The sequence below is a fragment of the Mesitornis unicolor genome, unplaced genomic scaffold, assembly GCF_000695765.1.
Source record: "Mesitornis unicolor isolate BGI_N332 unplaced genomic scaffold, ASM69576v1 scaffold1838, whole genome shotgun sequence".
NCBI lineage: Eukaryota > Metazoa > Chordata > Aves > Mesitornithiformes > Mesitornithidae > Mesitornis > Mesitornis unicolor.
Window position 1 is genome coordinate 22,353 of NW_010199562.1, and position 23,346 is coordinate 45,698.

A 23,346-nucleotide genomic window follows, 5' to 3' on the forward strand; every position below is an offset into this window, starting at 1 on the left:
GCTGAGGGGTTGCCCTTTGCCTGTGACGAATCCCATGAACGGGTGATTTGCCTTGGCACTGGCTATGCCATGAAGCAGAACGGTCCTGCTAATTACTCACAATGTTCTCAAGACACAATGGCTTATTTGGGAACCTCCTGCTGTGGGAAGTCTGCAGAAAGTCTGAATGAAGATCAATGTCAAAGGAGGAACAGATCCTGAAAGGTGTCTGGGCCAGGTCACAGCTCACTGCTGGAGATTTTCTTCTCTGTCTGCCTGCCTGGGACAGCGTGGAAATCCTTAAACTCTTCCTTGTCTTCCTGGATCTCCACCTTGTTCCTCTTGGCCATGATCCTGTTGATTTCCATGAAGGTTTTGTTCTTCGTCTCGGGAACGATGAAGAAGATGTAAACGATACTGGCGAGGCAGATGGCACAGAAGATGAGGAAGCTGTAGGGCCCCAGGCCAGCCTAGGGCAAGGAAAGAAGACAGAGCAGGGATCAGAGGAATGCTCCAGGTGTGTCTGTTACATGATTTGGACATGCTGAACCCTGCAATAGCTAAAAAAAAAAGAGGAGCCACAGTGCTATGCACATATTTTAAGTTGAACAACTAGAAGTTAGGGGTGGTTCTAGATTCCGCATTCTCATTCCACCATCATGGGTTTATTGGAAACCACTACGGATTTACTGGAAGAGGAGGGTGAGGGTCTGTTATGCAAATCCAACTCAAATCACCAGCTCCCTTTGCACAGGCTCAAATCAGCAGCTGTAGCAATTTATGGGTCACTACCGCTGGGATCAGTTTGAGCTGCTGAACTAGAGATCAAAAGCTAAAAATTGGCTAAAATGGAAGATAGGAAACTTGTAATCTTTTCCATGCTCCTGAATTCAGGATAAAACATTCAGCTGGAAAAATAAGCGCTCTCTTTTAAAGCATGTGCAACAGACAGACGTGATAAAAAAATGCCGATTCACATCAGTTTCTTGCCCTTAATATATAAACCTGCACACAGGTATTAGAAACCAATGTGGACGTTTACAGCTCTCAGGAGTAACGAGGCTCTCTGTAAGAAGACAGGGGTGAAGACACTAATTTTACGCTGAAGCCTTGCCCTGTAAGACTGCATCTTACCTCCATGTAGAGGAACACGAGCCCCACGGTGAAGTTGCAGAGCCAGTGCACAGACCCACCCACCATGAACGCCGCGGGCCGGGACGACTGCAGGAACATCTCGGTGATCATCACAAAGGGGATTGGACCTGGAAGGGAGGTACAGGTTTAGAAATCCCAAAGACAATTCCCCCACTCTGAATTCCTAGATTATGCTGCTCATTTCAGTGGCAGGCAATGGTTTCTGGACCGCAGGTGTTCAGAAACACCTAATAAATCAAATAACGGATTAAATTAAAAAAAAGATATATTAAAAAAACCCCACACACAGGGCAAACATATTACTTTTCTAAGCTCATACACAGCAATCAACCTCTTCTCTCCTATGGTCGCGCCTTAACCACGAGCCCCTCTCCAGCACAAATTGTAAAATCAGATTGATGAACACAAGCTGCCTCTCCAGAGAGCACCATGTGAGCAGCACCTAAGTCAGTCATTGCTTCTTAAAAACAGAAAAGCTGAGAAACACCCCAACAGATGCAGGTGTTGGAAATCTCCATCACATCTCCTTTCTGCAATGGGATCTGCAGGGCCACACGTATAATTTGAGTTGCTTCTAATTTGATTTGTTGCCTATAGATGCAAGCACACAACACTTCTGTGCCCAGTTGGTAGGGCTCATTCTCACCATATTTTTGCTCCAGATGTTACTGGGGGGAAGCTCAGGCACAAGCACAGTTTTGCCTTTGCTTTTTCTCTTGAAAGTCTGATGCTCCCCTGCCTCACAGACACAGACCACTGAACAGGAGCCTTGCTGAAAATCAAAGTGCACGACCACACAGAGAAGAAACTCAGTCTGCTTGGATTAGCTCCACAAAGCCTTTGATTTGAAATTCAGCACAACACTTGGCTTCACCCAGCCTGTGGAGGAGACTGGACCACACTGTGCGTACTTACTGGCTCCAATAGCGTGTCCGATGATGTAAACGATGACACACACTATGCTGAGGTAAGACATCCATGAGACAGTGGTCTGGGAAGAAGTTAATGACAGGTTAGACGTGGTTCCTGTCTGAGCATCACCAACACATTCAAGGCACTATTTGTTGTAAGATTTGATGGCCAGTGTCACCCCCTATTGTCAGATATGTCCATACTCAGCCACAAACATCATAGCCTGGGTATGATCCTTGCTTCCAACAAATGGCTGTAACAGGTATTATGAATGTGACTTACTAGAAGGAGTACCCAGACAAGCAGGACCATACCTTTTCCTGGGTTTACTTTAGGTAGATATACAAGTGCAGAGACCTTTCAGACTGCCCCCTCCCTGCCAGGGTGCAGAAGCAACTTCAAAGCATCCCAATGGCCTGTTCCCTGGAAGGTCCAGAAATGCACGGGTGGGATCACCCGAGCCATTCAGCTACACACCTGGAGATTGAGGGCCACTGTCAGCACCGCACAGGAGACACAGCACAACCCAAAGCCAGCGAGGAGAAGGATTCTCCTCCCCAGGGACTCCACGATGAAAACCTGAGGGAGACAGAAGATGCTGAGAGACCAGATCTGGGGCACAGCACTTATTCTAGAAAAAAAATTATTAAGAAGGTCTTTGTCTTTTAAGAAATTCAGTGAAATTTCCACCATCTACTGATCTATTATGAGCATGAAATCACCCATGAACTGCAGAAAGCTGGATATGTTCCAAGGCATGTGAGAAATCAGCATGATTAATCTCTTCGGTTAAGATAGCTGCCCTCACCCAAGGGGCACTGCAAGGCATCTATTGTGCAAAGCAGCTCACAGGAGGTGTAAATGACTTAACCCAATTTAGACAGGGACAGACAGGGGAGAACAGGGACTAGCAGAGCCCTAATAGAAACTTACAGCGAGCAAAGTCATGACAACGTTGATGGCACCGATGGACACAGTGACGTATTGCACGCTGTTGCTGTCCACACCTGCCGACTGGAAGATCCTGTCTGCGTAGTAGAAGACCTGCAGAAAAACCACAGCCATGTTTAGATGTGGCCAAAGGCAGAACACAGAGTCCCATTTTTGCTTTTACATCCTGGAACTGGCACACAGAGGCCTGATAACTGAATTATTTAATTTCTGGAGACACTGGTGTTTGGATTCAGTCACAAGCACGTCACTCTAAACCAAACTACCCTCAACAGAACAGTTGGACTGTGTGTCTAATACATGCGTGTACTGGATTTGGTACTGGTCAGGGTCAGCTCACCACAACATGATGCAGACCCAGGGTCCCTCATGAAGGGGTACGCCTGTGTCCAAGGTTCTAGCTCCTGTGTCAGCACTGCCCCATATCACCCACTTTAAAGCCCCATCCCTTTATCACTCACTCCCCCATGGCCTCTCCCACGTGCGTTCCCACTCACCGCATTAACCCCAGAGAGCTGCTGGCCCATCATCATGACAATGATGGAGATGAGCTGCCATCGCAAGCCTCTGAAGGTGCAGAGGCTGAGCACAGAGAAATGCCCTTCTTCCTTTTCTGACCGGTCCTCTTGGCGCATTTCTTCTAACTCATCGTCCACATCATCCCAGCCTCTCAGCTTCTGCAGAGCTGGTTGGGAGAGGAAGATGAGTTGAGCACCCCAGTGAGCTCTTCTGCTCCAAACCAAGACAGAACAACACATAAGCCATAGGCAACAGTGCTTCCATGGTGGGAAGCCACGGATTCACATATTAAGAGAAAGGAGCAATGCTGCAGGAGTTTCCATCCACCACCAATGAAGAATTTTGCACTTGCTTCACTGTTGGGTGCTGTCAGTCATGTCCCACAGTCAGATCTATCCCATCCCACTTCCCCTTTCATTCAAGGATGATGCTGTACCTTGTCGTGCTTGCTCTTCGTTGCCTTTTTGTATCAGCAGATATCTGGGACTCTCAGGGAGAAAGGGCAACACAAGGAGCTGAATTACTGATGGGATCCCAGTGAGTCCCAGCAGCACGGGCCAGCCTACAGCAAGGGAGAGAAGATGACAGCTGTGAGAAATCATTCCTTCATGGAGCCCACAGAAAAGTCCCACAACAGGTCTTTACCTTCTTCATTTCCAAGGATGCTGTTGAGACCAAGGATCTGAGCTACAAGGATCCCAACGGTGATGAAGAGCTGGGGTACTACCCCAATAGCACCTCTCAGATTTCTGGGGGACACTTCTCCAAGGAACATGGGAACCACATTGGAGGCCAGACCTAGTAGTTAGAGAAGAATGTTAGACATGGACATCAGCACACTGACCAGCTGCAGTAAGATGCCTTTTGCCCATAAGAGACCAAAGTGATCCCTGCTGGACCACAGGACATACACTCTTCTGCTGCAGCTGGAGGTTTAATGTCATCTCTGTGGCTAAGCTGCAGAGGCATTCCCATGCTGGAGTTAATGCAAGGAGCCTGGAATGTTTCACCCATTTCCATTGAAATACTGCCAAGTACTTCAGCAAATTACACGCAAAGAAAAAATCATGTGCTACTGTGTTTGAAAACGGACTCAAAGTGTAAGGGAGAGATTTCTGTTTCCTCTAAAACAAGAAGAGAAATCAGCATCCAAATGAACTGATGTGAAAGTGGGAGGATGTGACTTCTTGCTGGCTTTTAAAAATTCACTACTCCTTTAACTGCTCAGTAACATTTTGGAGAGAGCTTCGCTGGGTCGAGATCTCTTACAGGGAGCATGCTGGAATAGGTATTTCTACTCCAACAGGACATAAAGGACATAGGTTATTTTGAGGAACACTGCATGGTTACCCACAGTAACCCCGAAGAGCTGCCAGCTCCCATGCTTACACTGTAAATCCTGGCATGCAAAAACCACACTCCTGGAGTCAAATGACCACATGAGACTCTTATCTGACATTTCTAAGGTTCATAGCCTTCAAGAGCTTGAAGTTACAAAGATAACTGAGCTGTATCTGCAAGCCAAAAGGCTTGTACGCAAGTATTAAAGCAGCTACAAAACATTATAAAACTAAACTCAGGAGGTGCGGTGGTTTAAGTTCACATCATAAGCAGCCTTTTAATTGCCCAGATCAAAACATGTGAGCAGTGACTCCTGGTCACTGCGCTAGAGCTGCCTGTTCACAAGGAAGAGCGACGCTGGGATCCGCCAGAGCCTGAAGAAGGCTCCTGGGCTCAGCAGCTTCCCCTCCAGACACGAAGTCCACAGTTCAAGGGAGATCAGGTTGTGAAGGGCAGCTCAAGACAGCCAGTCCAGATTATTTTGTCAGTTATAAATAACTGGAAAGAGGGATCACACTTAACAGATCCCTTAGTATTTATATTCAGAGGACCAATACTACCAGTAGCTGCCTGGCTTAGGAGAGTCCAAAGTCAAACCAGAACCATTGGACTGGATACATTTCCTGCCTCAGCTCACCAACTGCGATCGCTGCATGGTACAGAGCAAACAGTTTTCTTGTGTTTGTTTCTTGTTTTCCCATTTTCTCTTTACAGGATATCCCAACTCACAAACCACGGAGCATACCAGTCTCGCTAGCCCAAAGCCAACTAATTGAGCCTAAATGCTGTTAGGACCCTTATCAACCTGGCCTGCACAGGCACAGTGTGGTTCTGCATGACGCACCCACCCGTTCTGGGGCTCTGGTTGTTCCCTATGACTCCAATATAACCACTTATACCAACAACTCTCACACCCTTCTCCTTGGCTTCCCACCACCTTTGCAGTAAATCCAGTGACTCTGAACTCCTCACTCTCCCTTTTGAGATCTCTTTTCTCCTGCAGGAAGAACAGTCAGTTCCAGAACTGGGTTATTTGATCTGGCATTGGCTCCAATGACTGAGAAAGATTATTCTGTTTCTGATTATCTTAAAAACCAAAAGGCTATCTGCTTTAAGATGCCTGGGAAAACACATTATTATCATTAGGTTTGCTGGCTATCAGAGCTCCAGGGCCTAGCAGATGCCTATTGCAGAGGATAGCTGGGTCTACAGACACACCTTGCCTCTATACACCCTAAATTCCAGTCTCATTGCTGCTGTTTACTGGAGATCTTTCGTACTTCTGCAACATGCAGATGACAACTGTTATTCAGGCAAGTACAGCGCTGTTATACAGACGTATGGCTAAAATGTGCTACCTGTGAAACCATCTGTTGTGAGAATAAAAAAACCTTTACATAGCCAAGAATATATTTATTGCCCTCCCTTTACCATCCAGCCTCTCACTTACCAGCATATATTCCCATGATAACACGTGAAAGGATGATTACTTCAAAAGTTCTTGCTATCTCTGAGGTTCCCATAAGGACTGCAGCAGTAATGGAGAAGAAGTTATTTATCAGCAAAGTGCCCTTTCTGCAAAGTGATAGAGAACGAGACAAACTCAGTTTATTTTCTCTAAGGCCCCAAAGGCAGGTAAGTCCCCTCTGTGCTATACTGTACAAAACTCAAACGAATCACCATCCCAAAGACTAATCAAAGGCAAAAGGACGATTGCCCCATTTTTCCTGCAGGGAATGGAGGTTTCAGGAAAAAGGCGAGGTTTCTCAGGAAATCCAAGCAGCAGAAGCTGGGCCTGATCTCAGATCCCAGCCCAGGACGTTGATCATTGCTCTCTACCTGGCTCAGGTCCCAGCGTACAGCCTGACCTTTGCCGTGCTGAAACCATATAAGATCTTCTGCACATGGGACACAACGTGTGTTGCCGAATCCAGCAACTAATCGCCGACCCATCTGCCTTACGATCAAGGTGTGTGAGACACGGTCACGCTCCTGAGGGGCTTGGCAAGCTGGAGTGACCGGTGAGGCAACTCTTATCTGAACCCAGCAAACTGCTGGTGGAGGATGTTAAACGCCACCGTCACGTACCGGCCACAATTGTTGACCAGGGGCCACACTATGAGGGACCCAAAGAAGCCACCCAGAGGGTACATGGACACAGTGAGAGACCAGAGCACTGTCTGGAAGCTGCTGATCATAGGCACTCCATGCCTGTCCAAGTAGGTTCGGTTGTAAAAGTCTTGCATGTACTGGAACGAAATACAGAGCATGCTTAGCACAGTAAGGAAAATACTCATGCTGTAAAAGCTAGTTAACAAGAAATGCCATAAAGCTGTAAACAAAAGATAAAAAACAGAATGGCTGAGTTGGAAAACAAATGCAAGAGAGGGATGGAGAAGCCAGGACTAGATAACGGTTACTGCAAGCTATCCTGCCTTACAGGATTTGCTTGGTTTCTAGGAAGAAAGGCAGTCCTCAGGCCCCAAATCTGCTGGGCACGAAGTCCAAACAGCAGTGTTATACACTTAAACAGCACCCTTTTCTGCTCCCAAGGAACCACTGCTCAACAGGTGATTCAAAGCACAGAGAAGTGCAACCACCTCCTCACGAACACCCTCAGCCGCTGTCACGCTCCTGCCTTGTGCTGCTTGTAAACCTGGGCATGGTCCACGCCACAGCCCAACCTACCGGGGCCGGGGAGTTGATCACGGACACGTTGTAGCCATACTGGAAGGAAGATCCAAACGCAGATATCAGTGCCACCAGTGCAAGCAAAGGTGTCATTTTCTGCAGAGAGAACAGAAAACACACAAAAAAACCACCATAAAAAACAGGTTTGGCTTTTAGGCATAGATGGGATTCAGTAAAAATAAAGAAATACCCTAAAATTTGCCTTGTGTGGTTGTCTTTTCTTTAACTTCATGTTACTGCATAAAGAAAGCCCAATGGGCTGTTTTCATTATAACTCATTTTCTTTTGCTTGATTTGCACATAGTCATTATAGTAATTCATTCTACTCTTTCCTGGTATTGACAGATCATTCGGATGATGAATAATTTTTAAGTTATCATTCTTAAAATACCACCCTGCAGGGAAAAAAAAGAGTTGTTTGCAACTATTCTTTTTCCAATGTGCAAATTGGTTAGCGAAATAACGCAGGATCCTGGCACAGGAAAGCTTAAAAAAGAAGCAGTTTTGCACCAAGTGGCAAAATCCCTTTCCTGTTCATTTGTTCTGCTTTCACATGCTGGCTCGTTCTGCCTCCCTCATTTCGGGATCAAGCTGCTCATGGATCTCATCCGATTGCCATTGAAGCCAATTAGAACTCACCCAAGCAGCTCAGCAAGGGCTTGGTTGCGGGGTATAAGAGCAGCACTTTGTAGTTAAACAGAAGGGTGAATTTGCTATCTGGATTGGCACCAACCACGTTTGTGGGTACATAGTCCTCTCACGGTTACAAGCAACTTGCTTTTTGCAACAATTTGGTTGCTATTAGGTCCTCAGGCTGGCCCTACGGTGTTGACTGAGCTGTTCTGTTGGTTTTCTTTTAGAGCTCACTGATCTATCTCATTGCTGCTACATCAGTAAAGTGACTTTTCTTTCAGACACATATCATTTAGCCTTAATGTCTGCGAGGTTTTATGTCCCAACACTCAACTTGGGTCCCATGTGAAGGATCTGTCGCTTCTCTAATTGAACATTTGTCCAAAGAGCTGCTGGAATCTTTATATTCCCTATATTCCTCAGAAGCTCTAGCAGGTCACCTACAGAGCTCTGCAGAGTTGAGGGCACCTCAGGAGAATAAAATTCAAGCTGACCTCAGAGCAAGGATCAGGAGAAAGCTGAGGCTTTCAGCCCTGCTCTCAAGGAGCAGTCTGTTGACATTCTGTCACCAGTGAAGAAAAGCAGGCGGCCTTGCTCATCCCAAATAAATCCCAGGAGCCCTAAAGAGCCACTGATGTTAATTATTCACATTCAGCACTTTTAGGAAAACCTCTGGCATACACGAGCATTGCATCGTGCAAGATCCCGCAAAAATGCTGCTGTAGAAGGCAGCCTCCATCCAGAAGTGTCTGAAGCCTAAAACTGGCTAGGAAGTAGGAAAGAAACTGCACACACGTACTTACCCCCTTCGAACCTCCATTGGAGTCAGAGCTCTCCTGCTTCTGTCCTTTCAACTTCATTTTGGCGTTTCACTCACGGATGCCGAGTGCAGGCTTTTATAGCCAAAACAGACAACACAGGGGATGGAAACGCCCTCACAGAAAATCCCCCAAACACATCCAATCAATGGCAAGCACTATCAGCCGAGGTAAGTTGTTGTCTGATCGTTCCCTTGCTGCGTGACTCCCTTGTGTCTTCTCTTCCTTTTCCTTGTTTGAGTCTCTCACCGCTCCATCAGATCTTCTTTTACCAGATCCTGACTCAAAACAGAAGAAAACAATGGAAACAAGCACATCTGTCCAACTAGAAGGTGCAAACTTATTGCAAAAGCTGCTAAATGAGCCTTTCCCAGCCCTGCTATTTGTACATGGACAATATAAGTCTATAGCAATGGAGCTGCAGCTCATGGGCAGCTGTGGATGGTGCAGCTGGAGACTGCTCACATTGCAGGGAAAATGGGACCACAGAGAGGGTTTTTGCCATGGGTCCAGAGCCATAAAACTGAACTGCATTAACCCTCCCACAGCCATAAATTGTATATCTGCCCTTGGGCCAAAATACTGCTCCTTGTCCTACCTTGCACGGACCAACTTGCTTGGGGCACTCAGTTCACAGAGAACAGGTTCATCCTCCCAGGTTCGTGTTCTTGACGGCGCACAGGTCACACAGTTTTCCCACCAAAGCACATTCGTTCCTATCCCTCTACATGCAAGGTACACCACATCTTGCTGGCTTAGTATTAACCTCCTACACTATGGGACTAGTTTGAACAGTACAGGATTTGGTTAATAGTTGACTACAATTTCTACAGGTTATCAGAGAAATGCAAAGTTCACAGATATCTCTCAGTAGCCAGAGAAACTGGAACCAAACATGGTTGTTGGTCCATCTAGCTTTAACATTCAGCTTAAAAAAATGCATCCACTTGAGCAACAGGAGTTGTTCACGTGTCTTGCATGCAGTTTTTGGTGGCAGCCTCCCTTCCTCTGGGTCAAAGCACAAAATAGGAAGGAGAACAGAGCCCTGTTGCTTTCAGAGTAGTGGAACGTCATCCCTGGACTTCTTGTAATTTGTCTTTTATTCCATTTGTTATAAGTTAAGATCCCTAAGGATGTTTGCTGGGATGTCTTGACAGAGCATCACACCTCAAGAACACTCCTTTGTCTTTCAAGAACCACTCCTGCTTCATAGTCCCACCCATCACAGGGCATCTTAACTGAAGAGATGCAAACCAGAACATTCATTTCACCCACCTTTAAACTCCTTCCCTGAAGAAATAATCTTGACACATACAGAAATCAAACAGAACACGTATGTTTGCCATCAGAAACCAAACAGGACAAGTATGTATGCCATCAGAAATCCTTCGTAAAGTAAATATTTGCTTATGGCAGAACACTTTGAATAGTTGCCAACCACAGCAAGAACCAGGTAAGAACATCCATAAGGCAGCAATTGGCACTGGGATGATCTTGGAGGAGATCAGTGAAGGGGGACAAGATGGTGAATGAACTTCTTGGACTGCCAAAGCAATTGCAGGGGTAAAACTTCTTCAACAGCTGAGATCCTGTTGGACTTGGGCAAAGGACAGAGCTAGTAAAAAGTAAGGAGAGCCAATTTTAAAGGCACTTTACAAGCACATTTTCCGTGTCAGCTACAGCACATATGAAGCTTCTTACATCTGCTCTTCACCCCAGAGTGCATTTGCCTGAAGGCGTTAACTCAGCTCTGTATCTTCTCCTCTGTGCTTATCCACCACATGGCAAGAGTCCCCATACACGTGTGCAGGAAACCACTTACACTCAGCCCAACTGCATGTGCTGAGAGCTGGGCACTATGAAATGTTGGTATCTTTGGCAAAAATAATTAAGATGGGAGGCTTACTTTCCAGGAGAATAAATCTGCTGGAAAGCACTAGCTCCAGCTCCAAGTTAGAACTTGAATTTTCTCTATTTGGGCACCAGCCTTCGCCAACATCAGTCCCACCTACCTTATAGCCCGGCCTCACCTGGAGAGAGTGCAATTTGTAATCTCAGCATTATACAACGTTTGCAATCTCACAGTCCATGGGGTCAGCTGAGCTCTCACTTAGCTGAGAGCCACAGCCCATAAGGTCAACAAGACCCACGTCCTCAGAGGGCTTCTCATAACAATAGGCCAGTGAGAATCACAGAATGTGCTAGGTTGAAGGGACCTTTAAAGCTCATCCAGTCCAACCCCTGCAGTGAGCAGGGACATTGGTACCAGATGCTCAGAGCCCCATCAAGCCTGACCTTGAATATCTCCAGGGTTGGGGCCTCCACCACCTCTCTGGGCAACCTGTTCGGTGATCTATAATCCTCATATTGCAGAATGAACTATAACAATGCTTACTGGTGAAGAGGTTGCTCAGACTGACAAAAAGTTTACATTTCTAGACATATAAAAAAAGATAGGAACACATCTACAAATAGGTAGAAAATATTTGTCTTCCTGTACATGGCACAGTCTTCACAGTGGATACAAAAGAAACCTGATGGAAGATCTTGCAACTGTTTCTCATCCAAATTCTCCAAGGTGCCGAGAACCACCACAACATGCTTGTACAACGTCTTGGTAAAGAAACAACACTTTATTTTGTAAAAGTCAGAGAAAGTATTTTAAAAAACAAGCAGGCGAGGAGCTGTAAGGAAGGTAAAACACTATCTCCAAATAGCAAACAAAACCCAATCCCTCCCCAGCTCCGATGTAACACTCCCACAGCAAGACCAGACTGCAACCTGCGCTTGGCAGAGGACATATGGAGTTCAGAGCACAAACCAGGCACTGTCTCGCTGCTGGTGAGCACTGTCCTTGCTGGGGTGGTTCACCCCAATATCCCTGAGCACCACGGGAGCCTGCAGAGTTCAGATCTCCCCTGGAGGCAATAAACACGCTGCCACTGCACATCCTGATGATGACGACCCCTAACCACCACGGAGGAGACATAAACCATCGAGAGGAACTGTCCATCACCACCAAACAAGCACGTTTGCACACTATTGTCCACATTCAAGTGAAGAACAGGAGCCGGACTGGAGCTCCCTGGAGGACCTCACACACTAGGACTGAAATCCCTGTCCAGAACAGCCCTCTCGAGCAGCTACTGAAGTTTTCCTATCACCGTATTTGTTCGCCCCAGAACTCGCAACACATTCGGTTTGTCAGACAGAAAAGCCAAACCCCAAACAATTTTTAAGATTTGTAGTGGAGGGAGAGTGGAAAGAGGGAAGAAAACCAGGATGCGTGAGTACAGTCCAACAGTATCTTCCAGAGGATCCCGTGCAAAGTTCAAGACCAGAGCAGCCGGTATCTGAATGCAGAGAGAAGTGGGACCTCTTCTGTTCACTCAGCCGCTCCAGCAGCGCTTTTCCCTGGGCTCCAGCTCCCTCTGTGGGACTCCAGGATGATCCCGCATCTGCTCAGAACGAAGCACAGTTAAAATCCAGGACTGCCCCAAGTTTGCCCTGAGCCAGAACAACACCTCAGGCTGCAGCGTCATCCCCTTGCAGCAGCTGAAAACAGGCACTATAGACCCACCCCCAAAGTACAGCCAGGTACCCCAACCCTAACCACCTCCAAAAACATCTGAGTTAAAGTTATCCGGTCTGTGCCTGACAGGAAAGGGTTCAGAGTCACACCAGAGACTCAGGGGGATCTGGCAGGAGCAGCCAAGCATTTCTCCACACCACCTCTCCTATGATATTTAAATATATCTATTTAAATAGATATATATTTATATCTATTTAAACTGCACTCAGCTTCAGTGTTAGGAACTACAGACACTTCTAAGAGGTTCTCTGTTGGCTGTTTTTCTGTCTCTGTCCTACGTGAAGACGATCAGAGACTTTCCACTGATATCAGCACAGGCGCTACTGCCAACAGCTGCCCTTTACACACCAGCATCCTGAACCCCCGGGAGCTGGAAACGTAACGCTGTCGAGCCGCAAATTCCTCCTAAGGCATTTCTCAGAGCTCCATTAAGGAAAAAGGCAAACTGTGAACAAGGACTCTGTTGTGATTACGGTGTTTTCTTGAGAGGGTGATTGGTATTTTGTGTTTGTGGTGTTGGCTTAGGGGAAAACAAAACACAAGTTGGTGATCATTTTACTTCCTCTCCTCAGGGCTGGCTTCAAAAAGCCTGAACACAGCACAATTCTAAGATTCATAAAATTTAAGATATACTATGCTGCCTTTCTGCAAGAATTTTTTTTTAACATAGCTCCTCTTCCCAAGCCACGTGGGATTAACATGAGGTTGAGCTACCAAAGTTGCTACTTAGCTTTCAGAAGTTTCTAAAAGCCTTTTGAAAGGAGACAAAAACCTCTTGAAGTCATCTGTGCCAGAGATAAGATGCTTGCATGTCCCCTTCAAAGACTCCAGGGATGCTCAAGAGCTGAGCCCTTCCGCAGCCCCATGAAATGGGCTAATGAGATCTTAAGGCCTCCACCGTCCCATGTTTACACAGCCTTTGTGCAAGCAGGCTTAAATATATGAATACAACAAAGTTAATGGCAAGTCTTCAACTCAGGAAATAGCAGGACTTGCTTCTGCCTACAGTCCCATGAGACCACTGTATCATTTAACTGCTCTGCATGCTGTTAAAGTGACTAAAATTAAACGAGGAAGAGCAGCTTTTGAACAGTTGGGTGCCTGCAGCAGTGGGAGCCTGACAGCTGCCCTCTCCCCAGGCAATTTGTGAGGCTCCGGCTCTTTTTGCAAAAACTCATTATACAAATTAAAAAGAATTGTTAAGTGATTTTTTTTTTTAAATCCTTTTTTTGGGGGTAGGACAAGAAGCAGATGTACGTGGCATTGCGTGACTGTATGAAGAATATTTGGGGCACTAAATACATCTGAACTGTGCAGTACTGAAGAAATGTACGTGTGTGTGGTATTTTACATCAGAAGGAGCCACTAATTCCTCTTCTGCAGTTTTCACTGGTGTCTTGTGCTTGTGGGCCAGACAGCACTACAGCCCGTTTCCTCATTTTACAGGCCTGAATAAAAGACACTACGCCAGCAGATGGAAGAGGGGAGCGGATCACTTCTACAAATGGTTTCACCCCAAAGCAGCATGATGGGGACCTGCTCTGGAGTCAGGGAACCTCCACAGCGACAGCAGAAACCCACCCCTGTCAACTGCTCACCCAGAGCTGCTCCCACCCCTCACATCACGAAGCAGCGCAGAGGCAGGAGGAAAAACTCACACTCGATCTTTACCAAGAAAGGAGGAATCAACGGTGAGCCGTGGACAGCCCAGGCTCAGGTGCTGGACAGCAGGGGCTTCGTCCGCTCGGGCTCTGGCACATCCTTGTCCTTGTAGGGCTCTGGGCGCTGCCAGTAGCTGCTCGACCTTTGCGAAGGCCAATCTGACTCCTCGTGGTGGCAACAGCAAACGGAGGAAAACAGCCGCGTCCGGACCACCCGCGTGCAGAGGACAAACATGATGCAGTTGGCACCTCCTTGGAACGTGTTGCCAATTCCCTGTGAGGGCGAGAGAGGAATTAACGACTTCCACCCAAACGAGATCAATCAACTCAGAAAAGCCAACCTCGCACCCAAAAAAGCGCAGCAGATGGCTGTTGGGGGTTGCCGTTTCTACAGCCTGGTCCAGGGGAGGCGCAGGCTGAGCCCTGCTGAAGGACAGGACCCCAACGTTCCTGGTCTGAGTCTGCTTCTCCTACAAGCAGCCAGCATTGCCCAACTCCTGCTGCAGTTATTTTCTGTAGCCACTAGATGCTGCTGAAACAGCTATTGCTGAGCATCCCAGACAGCACTTGCCAGTAGACAGCAAGTTTATTTACCAGTATGCGCTATATCCTTCCACAAAAAAAGTGATATTAAGAGCATCAAAGCCTTATCTCCCTCCCAGATCCTCCTCCTAATGCATTTCCTGGCAAATACTTACATGCAGGACAACCAGGACTGAATTTTGCACTGCAGGGGAGTTACAGAGGGTCAGAATGAATCGCACAGTGCTCCAGATGCGGAGGATGATAAAGATGACAGGGATGAGAATCAACTTCTTATCTGCTATGGAAGTCCGGGGCTGAAATGCAGGTGCTCTTGAGAGAATGGGGCGATACTCTGAGAGAGCGGCATGCTTCCGTGCAGGGGGGAGGGAGACAAAAACGTGAACAAAAAGCTACGCACATTGGACATTTAGCTCTAGGGATGCTTTCCAAAGCAAACTTAGTTTCTGCATCTTGCAGGAAGTTAACAAGGACACAGTTATGAGCATCACTCTTCAGCCACATTCTGCCTTTGCTAATGCAAACAAAAAAAGGAGTGGCAAATCAAGGATATCTGGCCCTTGGAGTCCCATTAACGCTTTATATTAACAAATATCACTACGTTTTTATGCCCATGTGAACCAGTCCTTCAGTACATTTGTATAGAACCTGCTGCCTGGTTTCTGACCATACACTGTCAGCAATCGGCGTCTATGGATTTGGATAAGCAAAACCTCTCTATGCCAGCACATATAGAAAAAAAATCAAGAGATCTGTGCCCTGGATCAGGCTGGCTGGAGACTTTCTTATGGTGGGAGCTACTGAGTGCACTCATTCTTGGATGGGGAAGAGCAGGTCACCATAGCGCACAGGGCAGCTGCTGGGACACCTGATGCTGAGTATCAGGATGTTAATGTGGCTGAAGAGATTAAATCTCAGGATAGCTGACCTGCAGGAAACTATTCCTTCTACCATCAGGGTAACAGAGCATACACAACCCGGATGCATATGTTCTCCTTTGCTCCAGTACACCCAGTCCTGATGCCCTCCTTCCTCCAGAGCAGACCTGTACGACAACACTGCACGGTGGTCAAATCCCGCTGGGGGCTTTCAGCGCAGCTTCCCATCCACTCCCATGGGGTCTTCTCCATTTGGAAAGCCCCTCATACACTCCCTGCATGTCCCCCCTCACCAACATCTACTTTCATACCTTCTCCTGCCTCTCTGACTGCAGGGGCCACCTCAGCCATTACTGCTACAGCCCAAACCCAGCCCTGGCTGCAGATTGCTCTTCCTTGAATGTGGAAGACCTCCCACCAGTAAATGAGCTCAGTAAGTGGCTACCAGGCTTGGTGAAACCCCTAGAGATGGAAAGAGAGATCCTCCAATCCAGATGGCCCCGTGCGCTGCTGTTCCAGCCCTCAGATCCCAGTGACAACCGCCTCCCCTCAGCACCGCTCCTGTGAGAGGGCTGGGAGAGCAGCGTGCCCAAGAATCCCTGGCAGAGCAGCAGGGTGAGAGCCTGGCCAGGTTGGGGTCAGGTTTCCAGACAGTCACACTGCTATCTTGGACAGCGGCTGGAACACAGAGTCCTGATTTATGTCAGGTGATGGTGACAGGCACCAGCAAACCCTCCCCAACTCCCCTTTCCCAGGACCCTTAGCACTGCTTAAGGCTACGTTGTTCTTCCAACTCTCCTGTGGGATTCTGGCCTCACCACATTTGTGGTTATCCCCGTGCTACTGCCATAGCTTCACCACAGCAAGCAGTGGCAGCGTTTTCCAGGACATCTGTCCAGGTTTCTACCCCCAATGCAACTTGGAGAAAAAAAAATAATCAAATCTCTAGAGGTAGTTCCTTCTGCCACTCTCAATCTAGATTTCTCTATTATACAAAAGATATCCAAGATGCCTGGATTTCCTGTGTTCACAAAAAAAGCAGTACATAAATCTCCGAGTTCTGAAACTCTCCTAGGACAGGGTGTCTCCCTGTATCGTGTATGCATACGGTGCTTAATGCTATAGTGCCAAGACTCCCAAATGGGGCTTTATGCTGCTGATACAAACCAGGTATCCATAAACCCAAACTATCATTACAGATCCTTAAAGGACTGAGGTTAGTTAAGTCCAGACATCAGTCTCAGGCTTGGTCTAAGTGGAACTGTGGAAGACTGATAAAAGCTGAATTTTGACCTGCACATCCTGTTTCAATTCTTACTGTAGGATTTACGCTTCACTCATGTACAACTCCTTAAGTTTCCAAAAGGCTTTTACATCTTCTGGTGCTAAGTCACTGTGTAATGAGGCTGCTCAATCAGCTGCACTGCTTGTTGCGGTGCTGGATTCATTTCTGCAGTTTACAAAGCAATTCCTGCCTGTGTAGCTGCTAAATATGCACCAAAAGCTTCCGAGCATGGGAGCATCCAATCACACAGCCAGTCTGCAACCCAAGCTGAAAGCAGCAAAATACTCACCGCTCTATTGATGTGCTTCTTGATGAGAATGTAGAGCACTGGCAAAGTCACATAGGCCAGCATCTCCCAAACTTTCCCCGTTAACAACATCCACAAGACCCGATCCTCCGCATCCAAGTTGACCCAACACCAGCCCACAGAGACATTGGAGGCGTCGTAGCCAATCTTCTTCAGAGCAACAGCAGCCACCGTGATGGCAAGGGGGACTCCCCAGCTGAGGAAAGAACATGAAGAGCAAGGTTAAACCTAGGACATACCCAGGTTAGTCCTTCCGCGCCCCAGGGAAAATGGGTGACAGACCAAGGGATGACATCAGACAGGATCCCAATATCTATCCCGGAACAGCACGAAGGCAAGTGACTGACAAACAGATATTTGGCTGCATATGGACGTGGACTGCAAATCCACTTCTTGGGGACCCACTCCAGGAACCTGGATCCCGAGCCCTAAAGGACAGATTCATAATGATGTGCTGTGCTCTGAACTGGAGTCTGGTCTGCACAGCAAGCAGTCAGGGTCCAGCAAGGACCCAAGTGATATTTGGCACATAAAGGACCAGCACACGAAGAAATCTGCAATTTTATTACATCAGTGGGGTTTGTTTGTTTGTTTGTTTTAAAATGGAGGTGTACCAAACGTTTTGGGAGCGAAAAGATAATTTCTGAAGGACAAAGGACAAGTTTCTTCCCAAGGAAAAGCACTGGTACAGCAAAACGCTAAGAAAGCAAAGAGGAGCCATATTCACGTACTTTGGAGCTGTGTTTTGACTTTGGCTTCCCTCTCGACAGCAGAAGCAAATACAGGGAAGCATTTAGAAGAAAAATAACTGGTGACACACATGAGTTAAGTCACTCGGCAGCTTGGGCTGCCCACAAGAAAAACGTAACCAAGAACTGAGGAATTCCATGAGCCCAAATATAAAAATAAACAGCCCCTGTTAATACCCAGGACTTCCCAGGCCTGCCCTAGCCTGTGATGTACAACCCACAAACAGCTCCACAGCTGAAATGCTGCCCAGCATTCAACCCAATGCATCACCACACTCATCCTCAGAGAAAGCTCCAGTGGATCCTTCAGAGGGACAAGGGACACGTCCTCAATAAGTGACACAAATGCTCCAGAGTGCTCAGACTGAGCTCTCAGCATAACCCTCCTGGTCTCTCCAGATGCAAAGCAAAAGCCATGACTGCGTTGCTCTCATTGCCCTCCTGGTTCACACTTGCCTTCCTCTGACAGCCTGGAGCAGCTGCAGAGAACATGGAAAGGATCTTCCTCCTAAAACCAGTTTCACAGACTACACAGGCAACCAGCAGTTGTCTAGAGCAGATTATCTGAAATTCCACAGCCCAACTGAAAAACCAGAGATAATCCCATGACATCTCAAAAAAGACCCCATTTCCTACTCTGGGTTCATCTACTCACAACACAACCAAATGTAAATATAATGCTGTAAAAAACAGAGAGCCAATCTTTAGGCAGGTTTAGGACATTTTGTTTCAATGCTCAGTTCAGAACAGCCAGTGCTAATCCAAGGCGGTGTTGTTATTTAAGGACAGCTCTGCTGCAGGAAGCCCTCCCCGTGCTATTATCAGAGCCGGCTTTCTAAAAACATTTCAGACATCGTCACCACCATGAAAATCTGTACACAACTCAAGACTCATTTTGGTAAAAATGGGGACTTGCCTGGAAATAAAGATTACAGATTTAGAGATTTAAATTCAGTACACTGGGAAGAACTGACCACTGGTGTAAAGAATTCAAGGGAGCTGGCACTTCCTTAAAGAAACCATATTAAGGCACACATGCACACATTAGTCCAGTACCAAAAAAAAAGGAAGGATATTTTAAAAATTATTTGGCTGAATAATAATCTCCACAGTAACCTGAAACTGAGAGAGAATTACATGAGAAGATAACGCTGTGTCAAATTACTAGGCATGGATATAAAAGAACAGCCTAAGTCTGCACAGACACTATAGGAAATAACAGAACACCAGGCAAGGGACTTAAAAAATCTTCAAGTATCCAACTAGGAAAAGGAAGAACATGGAAGAAAACCATCACAAGATCATGCAGCTAATTTTCAATGAAATGGTGTACTGGGATCAGATGGCTATTGCAACTAACACCAAGAACAAAGGATTACAAACTTAACATGAATTAGAAAGAATCTAGAAAGTAAATCAGGCACTTCAGGGAACTTCAGCTGCATTTTGAAAACTGGAAAGGAGAACTGAGAGTAGTGATCTGATTATTCTTAAGAACCCTAAATGACAGATTCCGGTTTTACCTCCATCTAGAAGAATCAGAATATTATACACCCAAGGCACTATGTAAAGAGTGGAATAAAAGGATCGAAGATAACACAGAGAGGCAGAAGTTTTACTCTGAGCCCCAAAGCCAGGGCAGTTACGTAGGCTGGGCCTCTCAAAAGCACACTGGGATCTAAATACAATCAGTGTGGGACAGAAGGGAAAGGCGGCTACTCCCTGCATCTCTAGAAAGGCTGGCAATGACATCTCTAAGGCATATACAAAAGTGCTTATTTCCCTAATATAGCCCTGGGAACTGACTAACAGAAATACATACAACCTATCATACCTTTCCATATCAACACCAATCCCTCATTTATGGGAGGTAAGACAGAGATCCTTAAGCTATAGCGCTGTACAGCTCAAGATGTAGAGGTTTTTCTGTCCTTAGTGCGCCTGGCTCAGATTGCTTCATAGCACATTTTGATTTACACTGCGCAGCTGCTTGCCTTTTTTTTCCAGAGGCTCTTGCAAGCAGGGAAGATTTGCCGTCACCTGCCTGCACAGGTTGGACAAGGCTGTCCTACCAGCAAACCTGCAGGAGGTTCCTTCTGCGGACAGAAATTTTTACTCTGCAAGAGAGAAAAATCAGGCTTCTGGATGTAGTTTCAGGAAAGAGCTTCGAGCACACATCGTAAGCAGAGCTCCAGACCAAATCAGCTCCAATTAAATATTTTTTTTGGTAGCCTGGAAATTTACACCCTGGATGCCAGAACTTACACCTTACAACTAGATAAATATTTTCAAAGCTAAGTGTAAACTTGTTTTCAAAGCTCATCTGAGCTCAACACAGGTTTAAAACCAAATCAGAGCAGTGGAATACAGGGATGTGCTACCACATGATGCAATAAGGACCAAGCTTGTTTGACAGGTTTCATCCAGTGTGACATCCCCATTTCCCTAAGGAGAAAATTTCGGGTACCGACTTCCAACATACATTTAGTCAGCTCCACTCAGCTGAAGAACAGTCTCTGGCTAAACTCAACATTAGGAGAGTATTCATCTTTACAAACACACACCCCTTATGAGTAACTGCTTGTGAAGAATAGGGAACACACATGACAAAACTGCATCCTGCCTTGAATCCCCGCCAGAAGGGCGTCTCAGGATGACTCTGCACGATGGTCGCTGCATGACTGCAGTAGCAACCTACGAAACAAGGACAGGAAAAAAAATCCTAGGTTTTTGCCTAGACAACAATGCCAGAATCTCATCTTTAAATCCTTAAAACATTATCTTTCCTTTGCCACGTCTATTTTTGCCCTAGACAGATCTCCCTCATCTCCCTTCTGCAATTAATATACGGACTAGTATCTTTTTCTATTGGTTGCAGCAGTTCCTATCTAAAGGAATTAAAGGATTTTTAGGCCAAAGACACCACAGAGAGCCAGCAGGACTTTGAAGCACTGAAAAATGTGAAGGGAAGCCAGCTCCAAGCATGACAGCCAGAATTCGATTTTATGATTGAGTTCTCAGGTCATGATAAAAGTGCAGCGAAGGACAGAAGGAAGATGTGTCACAAGGGGGTGGGAAAGGACAGGCCCTCACTTGTTTTCTCTGGCTTATCACACAGATCATAAAGCAAGAAAAAGCTTTAAATGCTGGCTCTGCACAGAACCGGGGTCATTTACGAAGCAGAATCTGATAATAGGCTTTGATGAAACCCATCTATATCACCCTTCAAACAGAGCAAGTGGAGCTGACCAACACCAAGAACAGAAGATGGCATTTTATTTTTACTGCAAAGACCTAAAAATAAACCTAGCAAATGCACCCGGAGGAAGTTCAGCTTGAACACGCTCGTCCCCTCTGCCGCAGGGTTAGAGCGATCTTGCAGGATTTTTACAGTTCTCATAGAGTGCACAGATTACAGCCAACGTTATTTCACTGAATCCGCCTGCTTCTTTCTGCACTTCGCAGCCAATGAGGCTGAGAAGCATTAAACCAGATGGAGAAGTTAAAGTACAGACAAAGATCAGACAACAAGTGATTAGCAGACAGGAAAACTACAAATAGGCCAGATTTGCATCAGCTTTTTATGAGCTGCTGACTACATCAGGCTACAGCAAAGAAGCCAGACTCCTTTTTCCTGATCCGTAAGCACCATGCAGCTCTTCACCGGCACTCAATCCTCTCCGTAATTCTTACAGTGCAACTCTATTCACTTGAAATGAAATAACCTGGCAAACTCCACTGTCTCACTACACCTTATTTCAACTTCATCAACAACAGCCCAGTGTACCCAGGGGCATGTGCCGTCACCTCTGGCTTCCTCACAAGCAGATCACGCTGTCAAGCAATGATGACAACAGGTAGAGCAGGAATTTAAGTTCCTCCCTGATTCACACTCAGCCTTAATGTCTTTCTTTGACCCACCTTCACCTGGACTCAGTTCTAATTCAGTCATCTCCCAAATGATGCTGGTTGAAAACAAAAGGTGACACATATTTGACTAAGAAACCAAAGAAAATTCATAGGATCGTTATGGTTGGAAAAGACCTTTAAGATCACCAAGTCCAGCAGCTACCTAACTCTACCATGCCCACTTCTAAACCATGTCCCTGAACACCAGATCTAGACAGCTTTTAAATACAGCTAATTCAAGTACTTGCCCCAGTGGCTTTTTTTGTTTGTTTAAATCAGGTCATTCCTCTCCTAACTTATCGCAAGAGCTTGGCAGCACAGAGGACTGAAGGATCACTGTTTTGCTCAGCACAGAGGTAGCACATGATTCCACAAGCTCAAATTGCATAATGAAAGCTTTTACTGAACATGATGTGGAAAAGCAGCTCGCAGAAACCGAGACATAAAACCACACTGTGGTCCGGTTTGCTGTCAATCAAACATGTCAAAACAACCTTCGGTGCTTTTCTAGCAGGCTCCTCACTTGTAGACTACATTCTCCTACAAGTGCTGAGTTACAGCAACTTGCCCGGGGAAAGGGGAAGGATCTGCAGGCACCAGGAAGTCAGGGACCCATGGAAACAGATCCCAAACACATGAGCTCTGGCAGCAGCAGACCAGTATAGCAAATACAAGTTTCATGACATTTTTTCTAGGACATTGGAGCAGATTGTGAGGGAAAGCAGAGCCAGGATTTTCAGAGTCATCATCTCTTGCCAGAGGTTTTTCCTCTGTGACCTTAAGCAAACGAGCTTTAACTTTTCTGTGTCTCCATTTCTTCATGTGGCAGGAAAGGGGGGAAATAGGAAGAGCTGTTTAGCTAAAAGACAGGAAAATCTCTGTTTATAAACTTGAGAAGGACACGCTATCCTTAAGAAAAGAGCAGGCGACTGGAGCAACCATCCAAGTGTTTCACCACAGAGCGGTGATGGCTCCTGGACACGGGGTGGGTGCCTGCGGGGTCCACACCTCGCAATCTCCCAGGAGCAGCCCACAACACCCACCTCACGATGTGGAAGCAGCAGAGCAAGCCTGTGCCTGTGGGCGAGCCCCTCACGATGGTGATGTACAGGTACAGGGCGATGGCCATGGTCCAGAAGAAGGAGCTGGTGTTGGAGAAGGTGGACAGGGCACCCTGCAGCACGCAGTCCCATGAGGTCCGGTCGAAGTCCTGTAGCACCCCATAGAAGTACGAGAGGGCTGAGAAGAGATCTGCCAGGGACAGATAGAGCAGGAGCTGGCGGGGACGGGTCCGCAGCTCCGGCCACAGGGCATGGGTGCACACCAGGAGGCTGGAGCCCAGGAAGGAGAGCACGCAGGACACCAGCACGACGACCCGCTCCGAGGTGTACAGCTCTGTGGGGGGCAAAGGGTCGGACATGCC

General features: G+C 46.7%; 2 protein-coding genes across 2 annotated transcripts; both read right to left on the reverse strand.

The window, feature by feature from the left end:
- Nucleotides 1-218: 218 nt before the first annotated feature.
- On the reverse strand, nucleotides 219-9,041 carry LOC104544556 (solute carrier family 2, facilitated glucose transporter member 5-like). The gene is made up of 12 exons (XM_010189464.1): nucleotides 8,985-9,041; nucleotides 7,546-7,644; nucleotides 6,946-7,106; nucleotides 6,308-6,432; nucleotides 4,162-4,314; nucleotides 3,953-4,078; nucleotides 3,495-3,682; nucleotides 2,980-3,090; nucleotides 2,524-2,625; nucleotides 2,050-2,125; nucleotides 1,114-1,241; nucleotides 219-449 (listed from the first exon to the last, which is right to left on the reverse strand). Exons 1-12 carry the CDS (start codon nucleotides 9,039-9,041, stop codon nucleotides 219-221), a joined length of 1,557 nt encoding a protein of 518 aa, XP_010187766.1.
- A 5,263-nt stretch (nucleotides 9,042-14,304) lies between these two features.
- Nucleotides 14,305-23,343, reverse strand: GPR157 (G protein-coupled receptor 157). The gene is made up of 4 exons (XM_010189465.1): nucleotides 22,967-23,343; nucleotides 17,248-17,461; nucleotides 14,951-15,145; nucleotides 14,305-14,526 (listed from the first exon to the last, which is right to left on the reverse strand). The coding sequence occupies exons 1-4, from the start codon at nucleotides 23,341-23,343 to the stop codon at nucleotides 14,305-14,307; spliced, it is 1,008 nt and encodes a 335-aa protein (XP_010187767.1).
- Nucleotides 23,344-23,346: the final 3 nt, after the last annotated feature.